Here is a 24,327-nt window from a genome sequence, read left to right as displayed (position 1 = left end):
AACTGATAAAGCAACTACAGCTATTATGATGTACACACAATCAGCCACGATCACAGCCCAGTGGGAACAGCATGGAAGCGATCCATATGTTCCCTACTATTTAGGTGACTGCAACAGTTCTGCTTCTACATGGAAGGATGCCATTTTCAGCAATCCCGCCTCCCTCCTGGAGCCCCCCCCCTCTAAATCTGCCCCAGTGTCCCACACACATAGGGGGTTGGAGATTGCTGCAGGAGTGTGGGGAGAAATGCCACAAATTGCTTTCTTCCCCTTCCATCCTCAGACAGTCACCGGCTGATACTTTTCAAAGGGATTTTTTCAAAAGGGTACCTATGTTAGTATACTGAGGCAGCAACAAAACAGAACGGGTATTGCGGCACCTTGAAGATTCATAGATCTATTGTGGCTTAAACGTTTGCATGTTTTATCAGATACATGATAAGTTTTTCATTTTCCAGCATTCCCACGGTCACCATGCTCGAAGCAGTTGTGGCGGCAAGTAGCTGCTGCAGCTGCTCAGGAAGTGTAGAGGCCTGAGAAGTGACTTCCATGTGCAGAGGCATGCAACACTGACACTGGGAGTGGGTGGGTGGGGCTATTTAAGCCCACCTCATTCTTCTGGCACCCTCTTCATTCTGTTGGCTACGTATCCTCCCGCCCTATAGACAGTACAGGCATTGGCCAATTGTTTTTGGGGCGCTGAGGGTGGATTTTTTGCTCGTGAGCGGATTGGCCTTGCTAGGCTGCTTGTTTTGCCTGCTATGTACTGATGTGGTAGCCTGGAACTTAGAGGAGGGATAGTCTTTAAAGAGGTTACTTGACCACATTATAAGGTAGGGACATGGGTGGCGCTGTGGGTTAAACCACAGAGCCTAGGGCTTGCCAATCAGAAGGTCAGTGGTTCGAATCCCCATGACAGGGTGAGCTCCCATTGCTCGGTCCCTGCTCCTGCCAACCTAGCAGTTCAAAAGCACGTCAAAGTGCAAGTAGATAAATAGGTACCACTCCAGCAGGAATGTAAACGGCATTTCCATGCGCTGCTCTGGTTCACCAGAAGCAGCTTAGTCATGCTGGCCACATGACCCGGAAGCTGTATGCCTGCTCCCTCGGCCAATAAAGCAAGATGAGCACTGCGACCCCAGAGTCGTCCGCGACTGGATCTAATGGTCAGGGGTCCCTTTACCTTTACCTTTATAAGGTAGGTGCAGGTAGTTATGACACAGTTTAGGTTTGGCGAGCAACATCAGGCATCTTTAAGGGTAAGTGGCGTAGTCCTAATGTGGGGCTCAGCGGCCTGGTTAGGCAGCACCTTCGGTACCAACAAGTAACATCTGCCTAGAGTTGCTGGGGCCCCAAAGATGGGATGGATCAGGTAGGCCTTTTTACTCACTTGAGAGGGTGATGCTTGAGAGAGAAAGCAGAGGAACCATTCACAGGTTGGCTCACCCACATTCTATTAATTAGATCCCACACCTTGGTTTCCACGTGGAGATCGGTTTTGGGTTAAATGAATAAATATATAAATGTGCCCCAGTTCACTCAGTCTATGTATCTCAGCTGTTCATTTCCCCGCGTGGTTGCAAGAGTAAATTCTTTCATTTGCCTTACCTTTACAAACTTTACAGCAGCTGTTAGATAAGGAGATTTGCTGAGATTCTGGACAGTTCAAGGCGGGGCAATCTGACTTCACTATACGTTGCATTTTGTAGTCCTATTGGGGGGGAACGATCATTATGTACTTAAAAAAAAAAACAAAATTAAGTGCATATGCAGATTTAAAGCATGCAATAAAAATGCAGCTAGAAAGTGTAAATTACTCAACAGCCAGGTTTTTTGTCATCATCCAGCTTCATAACAAAATCCATTGGCGCAAAACCATAGAGAAGCAATGAATCAAAATGTTTAATTAAAATACTAAGAATAGTTTCCCTTCTACCCCAAATTGCTGTAATTTTCCTAAAATGTTTTCAAAAAGTTTTTTTTTAAAGGACAGATGCTTTCATTGATATGGATTACTAGCAGGTTGCTACAGATAGAAGAAACTCAAAACTCATTTTTCTTTCAGAGTTCCTTTCTCACAACAATCCAGAAGCTTAAATAAGCTGATCTCAGTTTTATCAATATTCTTTTTTTCCTCTCTCTACAAAAGTCAATAGCCATATGTCAGGAAAGTATTGTTTGGAGAAAGAAACTTTGTATAAAATTCAGCTTTAAAGTAAAAGCAAAAGCATTAACAAAATCCCACATTACTCAACCTTTCAATAAATATGATGAAACAATATTACAGAGTTAGTGAAATATTGTACACAATGTGGCTAGGGTGGTGCAGGGCTTATTATTTAGATATAATTATAAAGAAGTGAATTTTATATATAGGGATCAGGTCCCAAATATGAGAACTTACTGGTTATTCTGTTCATTTCTACCAATGATAAGGGAAATGGCAGAGTGGAAGCTGCAGGCTTCAAACTTGCTCTCAATTTTCTCCTCGGATAACAGAAATCAAAACAAAACTGGACCGTATCCAACATCCTCTGTCTGCTAGTGTATGGCCCAGGGGTCAGCCAACCTAAGGCCCATGGGCCACAAGCAGCCCATGGGGGGTCGTTTATCCGGCCCATGGACCCCCGCTGCCTGCTCAGTCAGCTCCCGTGCGCTGCACTAAACCAGCACAGAGCAGAGCGGGGACTGCCTCCTGCAACTCTGGCCAGCTTCCCATTGGCTGCAGGAGCTTCCTGCAGCCAATGGGAAGCTGCACCAATGGGAAGCTGTGCACGCCTCCTCTGTGCCAGAAGGAGCGCTGAAAATAGCATTTGCACATGCATGCATGCGTGTGCAAGCACACACTCCAGCCCACCGTGTCATCTGTGGGACCGTGAACCGGCCCAAGCCACAAAAACTTTGCCGACCCTTGGTATGGGCTATCCTGCTGTCTCAGATGAGTTTTAATAATAATGGTCAACAAAGGAATCCTATGCAGCAGATGCATTGGTAAAAACTGTTTGTGCAACTGTTGCGCAATATATTGTGCAGTGACGTTACCAGCAACCTTATGCATCCTCTTGTTCAATAACACCCCACTTTTCCAAAACATTTGTCTTGCAAAACAAGCATACTACCAAGGGACTTAAACTTACATAGAACCCCATTTTTAAATACATATATATTCAGTTAAGATTGGTATAAAAACTGGCAAAACACATCAAACCTAGAAAGCTACTGCTACCATATTTTTTGTCAGGTTTAACTATGGGTAAGGGCACATTACAAGGAAGAGAATAAGCTAACAGTGATCTTACCTTGCATTCAAACAGAATGCAATCCCCTGAGTTTGAATGTACAGTTTCTCTTTCACCTTCAAAGTATGTTTTGCCTTCAAACACACATATCGCTGCAGAATTGAAAATAGTACAAAACTTTGGTTTAATTTAGGTACACAAGTTTTAACATCAAATACCCCAAGTAAATTTCATATTTAAGACACTGGCAGAGCATGCAAGATCGTGTAAGCTTAGACATAATGTAATGGCCACTTAGAAACATAGGCACTGTAAATTAGATAGAAAAGTGTCTGGTTGTGGGATAACTGGCTTCAAGGTCAGAGCATGAATGGGATGCTTTAGAGGTGAACTTCCTATCTGTCTTCATGTGCCTCCTCCACGAGAAGTCCAGAGGGTAGCAAGACAAGAAAGGGCCTTGTCTGTGGTGGCTCCCTGTTTGGGGAATGCTCTCCCCAGGGAGGCTCACCTTGCGCCTTCTTTACATATCTTTAGGCGCCAGGTGAAAACGATTTCCTTCAACCAGGTGCTCGTCTGATTTTATGGCTTTTTAAAATGTGTTTGTGGGAGAGGGGTTATTGGCCTGCTTCTTGTTTTCGTTTTATTGTGTATTATGTGTTCTCATTTTGTATTGTTCAGTTGTGAACTGCCCTGGAATCTTCAGGTGAAGGACAGTATACAAATTTAGTACATACTAATAATAAAGCCAAATCCCAAGATCTTTGAGAATTTCAGTCTTTTCTTGAAAACAAATTAAATAGTGGTAATGTTGTTGTTGAAGTTTTAAGCATTTGGGGGTTTTGTTAAAATAAAAAATCTTATAAATCCAAGGTAAGTAACAGAGAAGACTACCAGCATAGATGGAAAGGAGCAGGCAAGTATCGTATTCTTGTATTTTCTACTACATGTATGCCAACATAATAAGTGATTGCCTGTGGTCACATGTGATTGTCTGTGGTTGCATATTTCTTTTGGGGGACTGTCTATGCGTTCACATGCATCCATATGCTTAGAAGGTCTGTTCAGATAATTTGTGCATGGAGAAATCTAGTACAGTATAAGCAACATCCCTCTCCTGTTCAGTGTGCCATTACTGGAACCATCTATGCATAGCTGTCAACTTTTCCCTTTTCTTGCGAAGAATCCTATTCAGAATAAGGGAATTTCCCTTTTAAAAAGGGAAACGTTGACAGCTATGCATCTATGCCAAGTGATGGATTACACTAAGTTCCATTTCCAATTCATTTTGCTTTCCACCAAAGCAAGATATGGAATTCTCTATTCAGCATTCCCGACTTGCAGTAGCTATATCCTTTTAAAGAGTGTGTGTGTGTGTGTGTGTGTGTGTGTGTGTGTGTGTATTCTGCCTCTTAAGTGCAAATTTCACAAGCCTATATATATCAGTTTCCCGTGCCAACAGGATTTTGATGTGTATTTTGACCTTGGAAATAAGGGTGAAAGGCAGGTCATCTTGAACTGAAGTATGTAAGTGCAATGTCCAGTGAAGATTTCATTTATGCCTGTCGGCATCCCTCCTAGGAATGTGAATGTGTTTATTCTGTCACTGATAACTCCCTATTGGGCTGTTTTATCTTCATTCATCTTAATGTCTGTTCCTGAAATATCACAGAAATAACAGGATAGTGGGCTTTTCTTAAATGTAGCCACTGAGTGAGAGATAGCCCATTTGCAATGTCGTTTTAGGCAAGAGCAAATTGGTTTACTGTCCTTGAAATGCCTCACCTAAAATTATTTGATCTGAAAGATCCAAATGACCAGCTATGTTTTTTGAGGGCCACCAGATACACTATTTTCAGCTGTGGATCTATCTTAACTGAGCATAGCATGTTGATCTACTTTAAGCACACCATACACAGTTTCCCAAGAGTAGGTCCTGCTCAACTCAGTGAAGCTTATTTCTGAGTATACATATTTGGGATTGCATAACAAATCTGGATCCAATCCATTGTTTATATTTTTCAGCGATAAATCTATGTTCAGATCGCATTAAACCATGGCACTAATCAGTGAGGAACGTTTTAGTGAATCAAAGTGTTTTTGACTAATGATTCTAGCCAAATTAATTATCAAATCATTGCAACCTTATTAGGCATAGTTTGTAAAGTGAATATATGCTGAAATGCCCAGATTGCACTACCATGCCCTTCAAAAACAACCTGATAGTTATATATTGTACTGTACTGCATTTCCGTTTCCTTATTTCCATTGTTGAGTATTTAAACAGCTTCTGCTCACTGCAGCTCTCTATATTAGATGGATGTGCTTGGAACTGGCATGTCTTGATTATATCAATTCCAAGCACTTGACCTGTACAACATTCACAGCATATGAATAACCCTCTGACCTCTCACCTATCTGCATGATAGATATGTGAAATCTCAGGTGGTGTGTGATCCATATGGAGGGGAGAAGCAACATGAAGAACAAGTATAATTATTACAACAATCTGTTACTGCCTTGTTCCACTGATATTCAGCTGAACAGGATTAGCCACCCTACTGGTGAAAAGGTCTAGCATAACTCATTTTCTTGAATTTTCTTAAAAGTGACCATGACAGCTTGATGCTCTAAAGCAGTGCACTGGATCAACCCTAATTCTCTTCAGTGGCACAAGGCTTGCCCTAGTGCTTTGAGGAGAAAACTGTGAGTGACAGCTCCTAGCTGCAGGCTTGCTTCCAGAAATTTCACTTCCAAAATCTCCCAACAGATATTTGCTGAAGGCTCTTCCCTGGGGAATTTTGTAGATAGTAGGTAAGCAAAAAGAGTTTGATATCCAAACGCCTTATAGACACACAGGTTTTTCTAGTAATAAGATACAGTTTCTATAAACTTGTTGAAGTGATATACATCCACTTAATTAGATAAGCATTCCATTAAAGCTATAAATGAAAATATATTTGCTTACGTCAAACCTCACCTGCTTAGCTGGTTTGTGGTTTACAAACCTATACTGAAATAGGCCAATGGCCCATCTAGCTTTGTGTTCAGAGACTCAATAGGGTTCCAGATTGAAGCCTTTTCCAGCATTACCTTGAAAATTAAACCAACAGAGCTAAGCATGTGCCCTATAGCTATGCAACAGGTCATCCCTAAATATTCAAATAGTATTTGTCAATTAGCCTTGTGTACTCTGTTGGGGTTAGATTGAATATACTGTATATTGTTCTTAGAATATTATATAGCATAATATTCAGGGTACTCAGAATATAATAAAACACTTAAGGAATTGCTCACTAGCCAATATTTTTAGTCTCAAATGTGTTGCCATAACAATTACATCATTTTTTTAAATATATAAAAACAATAACACCTGTTTTAAAAGCTGTTTGCAAAGGGGGAAACTTTGGTTTATAAATGGGTTTTTGTGGGGTGGTTTTTTGTTGCTATCTATACTTAGCATGCAGTGAGATTATCTTTATACATTGTTCTTTAATTAGAACACTAGTTTCCATTGACATTCACATTTAAACACCATTTAGGGCAAGGAATTTCTGCGGCATGTCAAGAAAAAATAATAATTATGGGGTATTTTCAGGCAGCCCTTTCCCAAGCTTTCCTAATGTTACACAAGCATTAGTCCCAATCTAGCACATAACTTGTCACAGGGAGATTGACTCAACTGTCACTTAAATAATAATATTAAGGAAGAACAGATCTAAAGAGGGTGCTGAGGAAGACAAATGATAACGAATTCCATCAGCAAAGACTTGTGGATAATTGCTAGGTTTCCCCCTTCTCTGTTACAAAAACTTTGCATGAACAATCCAGCATCTGCCTGGAACACTCAGCTTCCAAGCAGGTAACCTAATATTTCCTATTGACATAGCAGATATCTGTGACTGCTAAGTAGGAGAGGCAAGGTCCACCGTCTAATTGACATCCATGCTGTGGCCCCAGGACTTTATCAGCTCCCAGTAACACCCAGTCCTCCATTATTTATTGCACTATTAGGGCTTTTTCATACTAACATTTCTATTTTTAATATACTTATTTGGTATAATTGCTGACAGCAATGCCAAGTTTTGTTGGCTACCTTGAGTATGCCTATGGGAAAGCAGACTACCAACACAAGCCATCAAAGGGTTTAGAAAGTATTGTGGGTTAGACATGGGGAGTGTGCTACTCCGCATATCAGTTAGGACACCAACCGACAAAATTATGCCTCCTGTCATTCATGCAACCACATTCCACGCATAAAATTTCTGCACCAAATAGCAGTTCCATGTTGGGGAAGGAAGGAGAAAGTATTTTCTTAATAAGTGAATATTAAGAGTGACATTCAATGGTTGTGCAACCAGAACGCAATTCATGCAACTCAACTTTCTCTTCCCCTCTATATTGCCCTTAAAAAACAAAATCCTTGCAAGAGGGTTGAGTGGCCCTGAAAAGTTATGTCTGTGTTATGTAGGGTTGCGGTACAAGGAAAGAAGCAGACACAGAGATTTTGCTTCAGCAGAGCTAACCCTCTAGGTGGGATTTTCCCCCCAGATACACTGGGTTACAAAGAAGAAAGCTGACACGACCTCTCGGTACGACTCTACAATGTGAGCACTTAAAAAATGCATTCTCTGAAACATAAGTACCAAATTACATTTTGATCCCCCACACTGACTGAGCTACTGCTGTGTGTTTATTGGATGACAAAACAATTGCCTGAAAAGATGTAGCAATGGCTACATCTATAAACTCACTTCGGAAAAGAAATTTTTACAGTTCCAGGAATGAATTAAAAATGTTTGTTCAAAGGAAAAGGGACTACAGCTTGAAACTGTAACTAACTGGTGATTTCCTACATGAGGCATAGTACATAATAATCCATATCTATTTTAGAAACATAGCTTGAGAATTAGTAGTGTCTACCAACGTCTTTTTAAAGGTGGTGATTATATAGGGTGAATCACTGCCATTTATCACTGCCTATCTACAGAGAGTCCAACCGTCCACTTACTATGGTAACTGGGGAAAACAGATGCTCCAAAGTGCAAACCAGAAAAAAACTGTTTTTTTTTCTCAGAACAATGTAAGATGCCTTTTACAGCTGCAATGGAAAACCATCATGCTTGAGAAACTAATTTGCTTCACTAATCCTACCATTTACAGTATATGTAGGTTTAAACAAAAACATGCAATTGTCAATGACAGCTTTGAGCTAATGTTCTCTAAACACAAAAAAGTTTGTGTAAGCTGGTATAGAAAATACGAGCAAAGCCCCATGCAAGAATTTATGCTTCTTCAGGCCCTTTTGAGTGGTTGTTGTTATTATTATTATTATTATTATTATTATTATTATTATTATTATTATTATCATTTGCATGTGTGCAGAAGGAATCCTGTCCCTTATACAGAACAGTTATTCACATGTCACCATTTGTGGAGTTCCAAATTTCCTTAGAGTTTGGGGGATGGGGTGGGGCAGATAAAGGTAAAGGTAAAGGGACCCCTGACCATTAGGTCCAGTCGTGACTGACTCTGGGTTGCGGCGCTCATCTCGCTTTATTGGCCGAGGGAGCCGGCGTACAGCTTCCGGGTCATGTGGCCAGCATGACTAAGCCGCTTCTGGCGAACCAGAGCAGCGCACTGGCATGCTTTCGAACTGCTAGGTTGGCAGGAGCAGGGACCAAGCAAAAGGAGCTCAGCCCGTCATGGGGATTTGAACCACCGACCTTCTGATTGGCAAGTCCTAGGCCAGGGGTCTGCAACCCGCGGCTCCGGAGCCACACGTGGCTCTTTTACACCTTTGCCACGGCTCCGGGGCGGATACTAGCGAGGGGAGGAGGCGCATTGTGCGCCCCGACACTCCCCACTGTTGCGGGCGCTGTACTGGCTGTGACGTCTCATGGGGGCGGTGCGTGCGTTAGTCATGCACCGTCCCGACGTCACCTTCCTGCCCACCCGCTACATTGTAAGGGGCATGTACGCTGGTCACTGCATTGAAAGGGGGCATGTACGCTGGTCACTGTTTTGAAGGGGAGTGAAGAACACACACACACACACACACACACACACACACACAGGTAACTTGTTAATTTAACGTTTATTTCTATTAGGAGGAGTAATTCTGAGGGGTCAAACAAAGAAATAATAAAAAAGTGACAAAAAAGTTATTTTTATAATGATGAGTTTTGCGGCTCCCAGTTTTTTTTTCTTCGGAAATGGGTCCAAGTGGCTCTTTTTGTCTTAAAGGTTGCAGACCCCTGTCCTAGGCTTAGTGGTTTAACCCACAGCGCCACCCACGTCACTCTAGGGGTGGGGCAGATACCTTCCAGTAAATAATGATCAGAAGAATCACTAAACTGTTGTATAGAACATAGAACAGGGCCAGCTTTATCTCGTTCCCTTCCTAATATCTATATATTTGTCTTGAAAGCTCAACAAAATGGTAATAGAAAGTGTAAAATATCCCTTACCTCCCACAGAGTCATCTGCTATCCAGCTAGAAGGATCCTGACAGGGGCTTTTCATTATTGGATTTTGATTTCACTTGTAAGTCACTCTGAATGATTAGTATATTGTCTACCTTCTACAGCCAGTCACAGCATTTCTGGGTTTGGTCTATGCAGCAGCTTTAGTTATATGAACTCCCTACACAAATATGAATAAATGTTTGCTGGGGAATACTGAAATAGCTGCATATCTGTGCTTGCATGTCTGGGGGTGTGTCTGGGGGGGGGGTTAGGACTGTAAACTAACCTGCATTAAGAATACAGCATTAGAGCATTGCTAAAATGACATTTCCCAGTCAATATGAAAACTCTGTCCCTTAAAACATCTTAAACGTTGTTATGCACAGGAAACAAAATTACAGTAATAATTAGCTGAAGGGAGTTTTGTATTCTGCAAACTCCCTGGTGAGGGTGAAATGAAGAGGAAAAGAGCTAAACATCTAGACATAAAATAAATTATAAATTCTTTAAAAGGAGAAAACAAAGAAAAACCCGTAAAGCACATTTGCTGTATGATGATATTTTTAATTCTCCCCTGGCAAAATATTGCAAATATTATGATCCTTTAACTCCTTAAAGAAGACAAGTTTCATATATGTGTGCCACATCGTCTTAATGAATTTATATTTCCTTAAACTTTCTATTTTATTATTTATACCTTAGGCAGCAAAACAGAATAACTCTAAGTTATTTAATTAGCATTATAAGATCTTTTCTGTACGTTCACACAATTTCCCATACCAACAACGCTATTTGCTGTAGATACCAGAACCAGTACTCAAAGGCAAATACTTTAAGAATGGATTGAAAATTTTGATACATTCAAACAAAAATAGGAGGAGGAGGAGGAGGAGGAGGAGGAGGAGGAGGAGGAGTTATTATTTGTACCCCGCCCATCTGGCTAGATTTCCCCATCCACTCTGGGCGGCTTCCACAAAGAAAGTTTGTGTCACTCCATCTGTGGCAGCCAGCTGAGCCAGCAAAAGCAAGCAAATGAGCACCACTCAATCCAACCCGTCCATAGCTCAATATAAGGGAAGTTAGCTTGAAGCCTTAGTTCAGAGTAAGTGTTGGTGGTAGTAGTATATTAATGGAAGGTATTTTGTTTTTAACTAAACTGGTTCAGAAACTACCTATTTTCTATATAATTTGGGTCACAAATATATTTGAGGGTAGACTACTGCACTGCGGGTATAGCCATGAAAAATAGTGGGAGTACAGTAGCACATTTCAGCAATCTGAGCTCCATAGGCATTTTGATGCCTATGCATAAAAGAAGGAGGGGTAGGGGAGAGAGGAGAGTGGCTACCCTGATTGCAAAGATCCTAGTTGTCTACATGGTCGTATTGGTTCTCTTCCAAGTCAAGCTTGTAGTGTTTCCAAATCAAGCTTGTAGCCGGGAGTACAGTATATGCTGAGTTTACTGTCATGATGCAAATTAATTTGGAGGGCAAAAGTAGGTTTGGCACACATTTGGGAACAGGGTTCATAAATAATTAAGCCATTGGATCTAGCCAATTTAGCTAGGGCATTACATTGGTGAGATTCTGTGACAACAATGGGACCAAGTCAACTCAATACCAAGTACTGTAGGTTTGATCAGTTGACTATGCAAATATAAAAACCGTAGAGGTTATGGTAGTCAGCATTCAAGCCACAGTCTCTTCATAGTTCATGCTGGAATCATATATGTGTTTATCCAAGTGTGATACCCACTGAAATCAATAAAGCCTACTTCTGAGTAGACATAATTAGGATTATACTGTTGTCTGCTTTTTCCTCTTAATCAGATAAGAGAGTTGAAACCCTTTGTCAATTTTATCTCCACAATGGAGGAACTTCTCCATGTTAGAATGCTTGACAAGTTTACTGCTATTCTTTGTAGCTTTTGCACAGCAACTGGGTAATAAGCAATTAGCACTGAACATTCTTGAACCAGTGGTAGGATGTGCAAGCCATTGCAGAGGCAAGCAGGGGAAGAACAAATGTCCCCCCCCCCTAGGGGAATGCCACATCCATGTGCAGGTGACTGACTTAAATTTTTCTGAACATTTAGTGTGACTTCATATTTTCAAAGGCTGTCTTACCACTCACTTATCCAATCTGCTCTTATAACATGTTCTAATTTATATGGACATTTCCTTGAGTGCTCTATTCCACTTTACTAGCCTCCATTACAAGACTGCATTATGGCTTTCTCAAAGACATCATGATTTGTTGTAAAGTATTGATCAAAGAAGTGCAGCCCAGGAAAGTCTGAATTCTTGGATGGCAGGTAGGGGAATAATGAAGCAGATGCATCTCTTTTTGACACAAATAAGGCACTGGATAATGCCAGTGGCTTTGCTGCACCGCAAAACAAAAAAGTCTCACTGCAAAACTCAGTAGATTCACACTTCCACGACTAGTTACAGATGGGAGTCTGAAAAGCCATAAATGAGAAACACAGAGAGAAGGAAGTGAAATCTAGCAGCTTTGTCTGTAAGCAGCCTTGTAAAAAGGAATCTCACATGCAGATCTGCAACATTTTCTACTGAACTGTACAAAAATCTGGTGAAAAATAAACAACCAGTGTGCATAACTTCTCTTTTTGTTCTAATCTAAACTATTCATCTGATTTTAACCTATCGTTTATAGTCCTTTTTATAATTTCTGCTTTTCCCTATCATTTTGTAGTGATATGAAAAGAAAATGCTCATTTCCTTTACTGAGTTAATCATATCACAGTTCACCAAAGTGGTCATTATTTTTAGCCATTATTTCCATTGATCACTAAAGCAGTCTTCTGAGCACTGTGCACATTACAATTAAGCATAATCATTTGAATCTGTGTCACTTTAGTCCACTGAAGTCTAATAGAGCTAAACAGTCTTAAATCAAAAGGCATTTGGTTCAAATGCAACTTTACAGTGCTTAACTTTGGTTAGCCCATATCCAATGTATTTTGTTTTGTGTGAACTGAGGGATACGGTGTGTTTTGGCTATGAAATTAGAGTAGACATATCTGATTCAAATAACTGATCATTCTTTTCTTGTCAGTCTTGATACTTGCTCCCGAATTTCCTAACATTCCTCTTTTGCAGAATGCACAGCTTTATAGTTTGGTTCTCGGAGAACACTTTATGGATGAAGTAATGCTATTTGATAACAAAGCATTCTGAAAACCAGACTGTCCTAATACACACACCTACCACCTCATTTCACAGGTGTAATTTCAAACCGCAAAATGTCAGGGTTTACTGTGTTTTGTGATAAAACACACCACTGATGCCTTTTTTATGAACTGGACCTTTGCTTCTTGCATTAAGGACTTCTCTAGTGGTTTGAAACCAGTTATTTAAAATGTTTCTCTAGGAGAAATGAAGCATACAGCTACTTCTCACAAGAAGGCAATGCAAACACATGCCTGCTGGGTTTTCTATCCTTAAACCAATGAACTTCCTGCAGCCTCCAAAAAGCATCTAATTTCACCTACATTTTTCCAATTACTCTGTCATCCTCAGCCTCTCTCTAGCTGCTATTTTCTTTGGCTCGCACATATACATTGCTCAATGAGGTTGTCTCCCACTGTGAATAGCCCTGTCTGACTAGATTGCCCATTCTCTCAGCTAGTTCACCTGCTGAAACACTATGTTGCACTCAGTGCCCCTAGACTCGCTTGCTCACCTGCTTGTGAGCTTGAAAGATTGCAGCAAATATGATAAATTTCAGGATAAGTGCGCAGAACTGCTACTGGGAATTTTATTTTATTCTAGAGCTATAGCTAATTATGAATACCTATTTTCATACACAGGAGTAAAGCCCATCTGCTACTGAATTTTATGATTATAGACTACTGTAATTCTGAGTTGTGGTATGATTCCACTGCCTTTGCCATCACTGCAATGAAATCAAGAACCTATGCAGTCTGGAAGGAGATTGACAGCTGTAACAAAGATTACCTAGAAGAAAAATTCTGAAATATTGAAATATTTAAGGATTTGTCAGTGATATGAGCTTGAAATTAGTTCAGAAATTCAGAAACAAGCCAATCACATTCAGTTAGGTAATTATATTCAATCTAGTTACTGCATCTCTGCCACTGGAGAATGATTAATTATCAGTTATTTCATATAGCAATTAATTATTAGTTATTTCATATAATCTTAGAGTTAGAAGGGATCCCAAGGGTCATCTAATCCAAGCTTCTGCAATGCAGGAATCCCTCCCACAGCTGTCCCTGGGTGGGCTCGAACTACTAACCTTCTGGTTAACAGCCAGGTACACTGACCCATTGCACCACAGGAAGGCTCATCTTTTGAAGTATGGAGGAATCTGAATCTTATAAATGCTCAGGAGTTCATGTACCACTTAATTCTCAGAATAAAGTTTAATAGCCTACTCATAGTACATTTACTTACATGATTCGTTATTTATTCATTATTGACTGTTAGACACATCATTTGAAGTATCTAGGACTTTAAAATAAATGTTGCATATGCATGTATGAGTACTGTGTGCTAAATACAATAGGCTGTAGCCACTGCTAGTCCTACTCACAATAAATGCATTGATATTAATAGACATGACTAACTTTGATCCATTCATTTCAATGGGTCTTCTCTAGTAGTTGGGACTAACATTGGGTACAATCCAATAGCTGTAAGGTCTGGAAGCTGGATATTATATTATGTACATATAATTGTATATTACATACAGAAGATGCTGTCTCATACTATGTGAGACCCCTCGTCCATCAAGCTCAGCCCTGTCAACACTGACAGTGGATCTTCAGGGATTCAGTGGGCAGGAGTCATTCCTAGCCCTACCTTAAAGCACCATGGTCTGAACCAGGAACCTTTTCCATGGAAAGCATGGAAGACACAGCCTTATGAAAAGATAATGGCTGGAAAAGCATCTTTGTTTAGGGTATCAGTTGATTCTGGGCTGCTTCCTTTAAGGAAGTGTCAGCATTCACTGCATCCATTCATACATTTAGCAGCCTTACTAAAACACTTAATGAAAATGTCAGACAATACAAAACCATTTTTAAAGACCATTTTGAGAACTTGCCTGCTAGAAGCATAACTGAAATAAGCAATGCTCTGATCTCTGTCACTTAATGCAAACTCTAGGGAGTTGGCACTGCAAACTGTTAGCTGCAGTTTCAATAGCAACTCACCCACCCCCTCCCACACACTTACACACTGAAACTCTTTTTAGTTGCGAAAGTCACATTTAATTCTTTGTGCTCCAAATGCATGTTTTCCCATAATTGATATGGATTGCACAGAGATTTAAAACTAAAATTGGTTACATTTGGCCATTTATTAGAAAATGTATATATTGCTTAGCATTTTTGGCATTTTTGCTTAGCATTCTGTATTTATAAAATATAAATAACATGACATGCAAATGAAAACCAGATTAACTGGAAGCCCATAAGTAAAACAGAAAGTCAGCCACTGAACAGGATAGGTACTTTCAAACATCCAAACAGACCTTGGTAAGAAACTGATTTTTAGGGGAAAAATATCAAGCATTCAACAGATAGGGCTTTGTGAATCTCTTTTGGGAGAGTATTCCACAGAGTTGGTGCTATAAATGAAAAAGCCCATTTCCAAGAGGTTTCCAGATGGCACTCTGCTGGCTGCAGTATGGCCAGCCAGGTCTCGTCTGATGATCGTAAAGATCAATATGAACTAGAGTAGGGGAGGCAGTCTGCCCCCCAAGCTGTTTGGGGCTTTAATATGTCAATAACAAAACCTTGAACTTGGTCTGGTGGCGGATAGGCAACCAGTGTAGTAAGTAATTATGAAGAAAGTAATTACAGTCATAATCTAGCCATTAGTGCAAGTGTCATTGGTTTCAATAGAGAGCTAAGCGTATACCTTTATTCACCTGTTGAAAGAAATGGTATTCAAATGCTTATCTTTAAATGAATCATGCCTACAGTATGGTCCCATCCAAGCTGGAGACTACTGCATAGGATGTAAGCTTTAGAAATGTTATAATGCTGAGACATCAAAACATCTATGAAAAACAACCACTTACGTTGGCATTCCTTGCAACACTTGTCATCAATATATGCAGGAGCAGAATTAAGAGGACAATCAGAAAGCGAGCAGATCAGTGCCTCACATTGAATAGTACCATTCTAGAAGCAACAAAAGGTTGTTTTGAAATAATTTGACAGAATATGGTCAGATAAATAGCTATTTTAAATTACAGGTTTCTTTAAAAAGATAACATCTCATACCGAATACACAATTTTTCTTGTCTTGATTGTGAAGGTAGAATCAATATACTATATATCTATATTTTTATATTTCTATCTACATAGATTTCTGATACACACATAACAGGTTCTTTATCTAGTGACAGCAATGCAATGTTGTCCTTAAAACTTATCATTTGCTATCCTGACATTCTGCCAGTTGAACAAATTGGAAGATTACTCTGAAGTATAAAAACGCTATTGAATAAAACCTTCCCAATAATTTCCACAAGACAGCCATTATGCATGTTTAAAAATAATATCATAGTCCTGTAAAAAAGTTGCCTGCAATGAGGCATTCTTATAAGGAAGTGAGTTGGATATGTTCTGTATAAGCTGCCTTATTCTTCTCAATCTTGGAAATGCTTTAGTCACAAAACGCAGAGCAATAGTTGGTACTCTGTGAGCCCTCCAGAAGTTGCTGGACTTCAGTTCCCATCAGTCCTACCTAACATGGCCAATGGGCAGGGATGATGGGTGTTGTAGTCCAGCAAATATGTTGAGCCCAAAGGTTTCCCACTCCTGTAGAGCATTCCCAAACATGAGAATGGCATAGAGCAGGGTGGTCCAACACATGGCCCAAGGGCCTCTTTTGGCATCACTCAGCAACATTTGACACACACACCCTGCAGCCCTCATGCTGCCTTCCCAAAACCAGGTAAGCAAGGTGCTGGGCTTTGGGGAAGCAGGCCTGAAGGCTCTGACAATGTCCCAGAGTCCTCCCGCCTCCTTCCCAAAGCCTTTTAGCACTCTTACATCTTTGGGAAGGAGGTGAGATGGCTCTAGGACCCTGCCAGATCCTCGTGTCTCCTTCCCAAAGCCTGGCACCTTGCTTAGCTGGCTTTGGGAAGGCAGCACAAGGGCTGGAGGAGCATCAAATTTTGGCCTCACTCCCTTGCCCCCAACGACAAGGCATTGTGTGGCCCACTTGGTATGAAAAGCATAGAGCTTTGTATTGTGGTTAATGTACTGCACTTCAACATCACATTTATATACCACTTTCTCTGAAGTTTGATACCTGCTTCATCCTGCATTTTTTTACTGTTTCCAAATACTTTAATTGCTCGAAACTGGATGAGAGGTTTCTTTTCCAGAAATATGTTTTTATTAAACAAAAAAGAACCCTAAAAACAGGCACGCTATACTTCAGAAGTAGATATGTACTTTTCTACCTGATCCAAAGAACCTAGTTTATGTATTTCTTTTGCACCGGAGCCATGATATATAAACTCATTTTGTCCCATATAAATTTAACCTAGTTGAACACATTTGAGTCCTTTTCAAGGGCCCCTCATTATAGCCCTAGCAGACTAATGGGCAATAGGCTTTCCTATTGGATTGTGCCACAACCTGAGCCTTGAGCCCACTGTACAGTGTAACATCAGTCAGAGACAAGATATGCCTGGCCATGCCAATCTTCCTTCATAACTCTTCCTTTCACCTGCCAACACTGGCCATAACAGCTCACCCCCACCCCCCACATAGGCAAGAGCCAGATTTTTCTACAGAAAATGCAACATAATGCATAAAGAACAATGTAGGTAAGTAAATTCATTCCAACACAAATTTATTTTTAATCTGACAGCTTTTCATGTCTAAAATGCATAAACATTTTCAGCAGGCTACATAACCAGGTCCCTGAATTTCTATGCAATTTACAGCCATACCATGCAAGTGCAGTTCTTACAGCCATCTGTCCATGATTCAAATTCCCTGTAGGTTGCACCCTTCATAGTGCAGGTTCTTTCACAATAGCACTGATCCAACCTATTCATCCTCTGCTCAGCTCGGGACAACTAGGTACATGTTGCACAGAGAGGGACATGTTAACTGTGAAAAGGCTTACCTAAAACTATAACAACAATTTAAGCCATTCTGTAGCATCAAGCACTACTGAAGTCAAAAAAAGGAAATTGTGAAATATGGAAACAAATATCTAGGCACTTATGAACAAAAATGCAAAGTTTGAATATAATTCATCTCATCTTAACAACTCAGAATAAGGCTGTAAGAATGACTGGGTGTTTTATGGCTCAGTCTAGATATAAATGTGTGCATTTATATCTCTTGTGCTTATGGGCTGCCCCATTAATTCCAATGGAACTATCTATGGAATGAGCATACAGTAGTGCCCCGCAAGACGAATGCCTCGCAAGACGAAAAACCCGCTAGAGGAAAGGGTTTTCCGTTTTTCGATGCGCTTTGCAAGACGAATTTCCCTATGAGCTTGCTTCGCAAAACGAAAAAGTCTTGCGAGTTTTGCGATTTTTTCCGCTCCCCCCCTTTTTCTAAGCCGCTAAGCCGCTAATAGCCTTTTAGCTGCTAAGCTGCTAAGCCTTTAATAGCTGCTAAACCGCTAATTCCCTAAGCCGCTAATAGGGTTGTTTCGCAAGACGAAAAAACCGCTAGACGAAGAGACTTGCGGAACGGATTAATTTCGTCTTGCGAGGCACCACTGTACAGATCTCTTCTATGGAAAATACTTCCTTTGAGAATAGGATTGCTCCACATGTGTGTTTTTTATTTGAATGCATTCAGAAGATTACAGATAATAAATAGATTGTGTTGATGATAATTAGTAACCCAGAGCCATATGTGGCAATTGGTTTTTAATGCATAGTGCTTGTGGTGATCAATGTTAGTTTGAGATATATTCACTGTTCTGGCATTGCGGGTGTGATTGCCTAGAGTGAACTTAAGTGTAAATATCATAGAGGATAAGTCTATCCCTTGCTACTAGGCATAATGTAGATTATGCTCTGCCTCCATGGTCAGAGGCAATGCGTTTCTGAACACTAGTTGCTGGAAAACACAGGAGGGGAGTCTGGTTTTGTTCTCAGATCTTGCTGGCATGTTTCACACAGGCATCTGTTTGGCCACTGTGAGAACAGGATATCACAGATGCTGAACACCATGGGCCATTGGCCAGATCCCACAAGCGCGCATATATATATATATATATATATATATATATATATATATATAATTTCAATACATTTCTATTCCGCCTTTCCTCCAAGAATCTAAAGGTGGCACACATTGTTCCCTTAGCTCCCATTTTATCCTCACAACAAAGCTGTGAGGTGGGTTAAGCTGAGACACTGAATGGACTAAGGTTACCCAATGAGCTTCATGACTGAGTGAGAATTTGCACCCTGACTTACCGGGTCCTAGTCCAACATTCTAACCACTGCACCATAATGTTGTACATTCCTGAGGTGATGACAATCCCTACACTCTAATATTATATTATTATTATTATTATTATTATTATTATTATTATTATTATTATTATTGATATGCGCTTATTCATTTTAAAACTTTTAGCAGGAATTTTCCTCCACAATGAAACTTTTTGCCCTTAGCAAACTTTTGATGTATAATTTTCAGTACATAATTAAGTGGTTGCAGGTATTTCATGTGTAGTAAAATTATTATCACATCAACATAGACACAACATCCAGGAATGCTGTTTTGCGCACTAAAAATATAAGAAGGTCAAAGGGTTTCAGGAGCACCTTGAAAATGTTTTGCGCATGTCCCATGTTATAATACTAATACTAATATTGCATTTGCCTTAATCAAGAATTATAAAGTAAATTACTAACTCCAAGACATTTGATACTGAAAGTGTTTCTTGTTTCATTAAATGCCATTGACTTGGCAATGCTAGCAACATACATAAGACAGTAACTAGAATTATATTAATCTAACAGCCATAGGTAACCTCAACAACAAATCTTCATACACTGGTACCTCCGGTTGCGGATGGGATCCGTTCCAGAGCTCCGGTTGGATCCCACGGTTTTCACAACCGGAGGTGCCTGTTCTGCGCATGCACATGGTGCGGTAGAGCGCTTCTGAACATGTGCATGCGGCAAAACCCGGAAAAATACTTCGGGGTTTGCCGTGTGTGTATCCTGAAGGATACATAACCAGAGGTGCTCATAAGTAGAGGTACCACTGTATTCCTGTAAGTGGATCTGGATATTTTTCATTGATTTTGGTTCAGTTTTTTATTCAAAAAACAAATAAAAATTAAGCAAAGTGTTATACCAGAGTCCATAAAAATATACATATGTGCATTCATATTTACAAGTCCCTAAAAAGAGCAATGGTTCCAGCAATTTACCCCAACCCACACACAAAAAAGCAAAAATAACAGCAACCTAAGAACTTGTTACCTTTGCAGAGGTTTTGGCTAAAATATCTTGCAACTCCATAATTTTCTGCACAAGCCCATGGAAGTCATTACACGTTGGGCATGCTGAAATTACAAACACTAAATTTGTCAAATTGTACTTAGGCCAAGTCTGTCAAAATGCATTGATTATCAATTGAATCTCAAGAGAGATCTTGCAGGATAAATATTAAACAAAGTAGTGCATCTCATTGTTTCTTATGGTAGAAGAAGTAGCAGACTTACTGCGATTAAGATCTGGGCACTGAGAGATAAATCCTTGAGGCATGACAAGTAATTGCACATCTTGCATTATGCCCTGCGCAAATGGGGGTGGGGGAAGAGAAAGGTTATGTTATTTTTTGCCTGTCGGCATTATATTAGAAAGTTAGCATTTCCATGTGAAACATTCTAGCACACAAAATAGTTATACTTCACCCACAAAAAGCAGTTTCCACAAAATTATTATATCTTGCTCTCCTTCACTGTATCATTAGGAGAGTAGAGTAGAAAGAAAATAGCTGTACATGTACACACTGATACATACATACGCATCCAACCATTTTCAGAGACTTAAGATTAAATGTCAAGGTGTAATTAAGCAGCAAGAGACTAGTTGCCGTGACTTTGCCATTACGGTACTTTTATTTAGTCACTGAACGAAAGCTTTCAAGTGACCTTTAAAAACAATTTTAAAATAATTTGTACTTTCACTGAGTTTTAAGATACTCATTTAAATAAAATTTGAAAAGCAAGAGTACAAGTCGCAACTATGATATTGTACTGCAAAATTTCCATTCACGTCAATGTAGTTTAAGCAGGAGGTTTTTATGTTAGATTGTGCACCAAGTCATCAAGGACCTCGTTAGCAAAACTTCATAAATCAGCTACAAAAAAACCCCTGTGCGAGCAGGTACTGAAAACTGCAAGTAGATGGTGCAATTCATACTATATATGTGTTTCGTGATTCTTTCTACACTCTACAAGGTTGTCTGGGTTTTGGGGTGGGTGGGATAGAGTCTGCAAAATCTGACATTTCATTAAAGAGGCATGAGATTTAGGTCTAAAAAGTAGGCACCTTAACTTATGCTGTATCTTTTCATTGTCATTACCCCTCTATACTTGTTATTTTAAATGGTTAATACACCTATATGCTTTACCAAGTTTGCCTGTTGATTTATTTTAATATATGCTAGGAGTAGCTGTCTCATTTCTTTTTTAAAAAAGAAATCTCACATGCACAAAACAGCATATAATCATAAAAATAGTAAAATATTATCCCAGAACTCCGTGAACGTAATCTATCATTTCAGCCCAGATCCCTTTCTTCAAAGCAAAACAAAACTCTTCATGTTCATTGCTTTTATCTGTGAAATTTGGTGTTTATCAAGAAGGAACAAATAAAAGCCCAAGGCTTTAGTTCTAGGAGAAAGAAATATCCATGTATGGAAAAACCAGAACAATGAGGTATAGAAGTGAAATGGAAAGAAACAAAAACTGTGACCAGAGTGTTGGACCGGGCAGTTAAGTGTATGAGGGCCATGACTCAAGGGCGAATTCACTCAGCTACTTTTTACGCCTTTAAAATATGCAGGTAATCCAGCAGAGGAGCAAAGGTCACTATGTACTCAAATGTGGCCATACAAAATTAACTTCTATATATTTCCAGATGAACATAGTATTGCATCCCTAGGGGAGTGAAGAACCCAGAGGCGAACCCAGTAAGAAGTGTTTTTTTCCATTTCTCTGGGCAGAACAATAATAGCCTAACCAATGAACCCTTTCCCCAAGTAAGCCAGCGGTGAATCAATTCCTAGACATAAATCATTCTTCTGGTTTCTTAGTATTTTCATCTCTTCTTGTCAAAGGCAACCCATAAGTGTGCCAAAGGAAGTTCAATCAATACTATCAATTAACTTGCTCTGGACGTGGCAGACCCTGGCTATCATGTAGGCCTTGCAATTCCAGTTCAAAGGATACTGACGAAGAACAGTCCTTCCTCCAAAGGCAATGAACAGACCATATTCTCCTGATACAGCCAATAAGTTTATACTCAGAATTTCCAGTGAAAAGAAAAATCCATTTAGATATTTATTGTGTTTCCTCCCTCTGAACACTGTTTCCTATTCTGCAGAAAGGCAAGGTGAATGCTCTCCTGGTTCTGTGCAGTGGAGAAAGCTTCTAGTGTCTTACATCAAGTCCAACCCAATGAAAGGAGAAAGCTGCTGCCTTCAGCCTTCTTGTCTCTAACCCTCTGTAGTCGCATTTCTCTCAATGGAATATTTTTAATCTCTGGCCACTAGAGTGTGCTAAAAAATTGAAAACAAAGAAAAAGATCCAGAAGGAAATAGAAAGGCAAACTTAAAAGCTTATGTTCCCAGTTCAATTGCTCTCAAACAGTAATACAACTGGAGAAATGGAAAGCTTTTTAACTGCAGCAACTTTGAGATATTCTTTTGGAGCTGGAATTACTGTTCCTTTGCAGTCCTGGCTCATCCCATGCCTAGAAAGCACGAGTCCAAGAGATTTTTGGTTTGCCCCACCACTTTCCCTGGGGAAACCCACTCTTTACTGCTGAATCTGAGCAACCGTCAATCTGTGGAAAAACCCGATTGGGATTTGCTCCAATTCAGCAGTAAAAGGGGAGTGGGGGGGGGGAGGTGGGACAAGCAGAAGTGTGAGCAAGCCCTCAATCACTTGTGCCTGCCTACTGTCCATGGTGGAGGAAGAACCCACCTGAAGAAGGTGGAAAGCCTATGAGGATAAGCACTTCCCAAATACATTATGAATATTCATATTCAGTCTGCCCAGTTCTGAAAGAATGACTAATAATACAGATAATGACATTTTCAAGGTTTAGTGTAGCAGAAGGCTTGCTAAGAGATGAAAATATGCAAACTGGAAATAATCTAGTTTACTTAGGGTGGATTGCTTTAGAAGCACAATGTCCATGCATATTTTCTCAATAGTTTATAAAGAGCTTATAAAGGAATGGTGCTCTCTCAAGGAGATAATACCCAGAGCATGAAAGACTTTAAAAGTCAGAACCAGAGTCTTGAACTGGGCTTGGAAGCTAATTATGAATGAGTGAAGCTGCCAAATAGCTGGTTTTATTCCTGTCTCCCTAATCTATTAGCCACAAATGGGGTCAGGGTTCCATGCACAGCCCTACCAAATACTTCTCCTGGAATCTGCCATCTGTAGTGGGGGCCTTGCTGGTAACCTCACCATCATGATTTAATCTACACTTATTTTGGAGCAGATCTCTAAACTGAGAAATTTGAAAAATAATTAAAATAATAATAAAATAACCCAACAATATCAGTTGCCTTGCCAGCAGCTGTGCCTTGAGCAAATTGCAGCAGAAGCCAAAGTAAATGTACTTTGAAGTAAGTCCAATTAATCTTCTGTATAATACGGTGTCCTAAGGTTTGCAACCTAAGTAACCCTTTAAGGAAAAACAAGAACAAATTCTGGATGTCTACAGGTCTGGAGCTTTCCCCATCCTGTTTACTCTTTTCCTCCTTCGCTTAACATCTAGTCTGAAGAAGAATTCTGAGGAACCCAAAATTTGAATGTGATGGTGAGTCCTATCAGAGCACTCTCAGCATTGGCATTCCACTGAAATGCCTTCAGCTTGCCTCATGAATGGTTGGTTTCTGCCCAGTCTGAGTACATATTTATTTGTGAAAGCATTTGGAAATAAACTGAATTGATCAGGTCCTGAGCTGCTGTTTGGACTGCTGGTGTGTTTTAATGATTTTCAATTGTTTTTCATTTTAATGTATTGTTTTGTGATGATAATGCCATGCTACTGTAAATATTGTATGCCAACCTGGGATAATTGTTGGTGAAGGGCAGTCAATTAATTAAGTAATTAAGTGCACTTCATGTAGGCTATGGTACTACTCTCAAAGCAACATATGAAAGCCAATAATGGTGCTTCTTGCACAGAAAGCTGTAGGCTCAAAATATGCCCAGATGTAACCAACAATCTCTTCATGTGCTACTCCAATCAGCATCTTTCCTCTGTTCAACATGCAGAATGATCTACAGTCCTATACACACATTATTCAGGTGTAAGGCATACTCAAACACAGAATGGAAAAGGGCTGCATTTTTAGCCCCACTTGATGTCAGGGAGTTTGG

At 39.9% G+C, this 24,327-nt stretch overlaps 1 protein-coding gene across 2 annotated transcripts in view; it reads right to left on the bottom strand.

Moving 5' to 3' along the window:
• Positions 1-24,327, bottom strand: part of NELL2 (neural EGFL like 2) — a 108,746-nt gene that overhangs the window by 57,892 nt on the left and 26,527 nt on the right. For both annotated transcript variants that reach the window (XM_083463450.1, XM_083463451.1), the window contains exons 6-11: positions 20,425-20,497; positions 20,183-20,265; positions 17,666-17,794; positions 15,776-15,878; positions 3,300-3,391; positions 1,609-1,711 (exon numbers count right to left, since the gene is read on the bottom strand). In XM_083463450.1, coding sequence (XP_083319576.1) covers positions 1,609-1,711; positions 3,300-3,391; positions 15,776-15,878; positions 17,666-17,794; positions 20,183-20,265; positions 20,425-20,497 — 583 coding nt within the window. The remainder of the gene's footprint in view (positions 1-1,608; positions 1,712-3,299; positions 3,392-15,775; positions 15,879-17,665; positions 17,795-20,182; positions 20,266-20,424; positions 20,498-24,327) is intronic.

Source organism: Podarcis liolepis (assembly GCF_965112155.1).
Source record: "Podarcis liolepis genome assembly, chromosome: 10".
Classification (NCBI taxonomy): Eukaryota; Metazoa; Chordata; class Lepidosauria; order Squamata; family Lacertidae; genus Podarcis; species Podarcis liolepis.
This window is presented reverse-complemented; position numbering and strand designations above follow the sequence as displayed.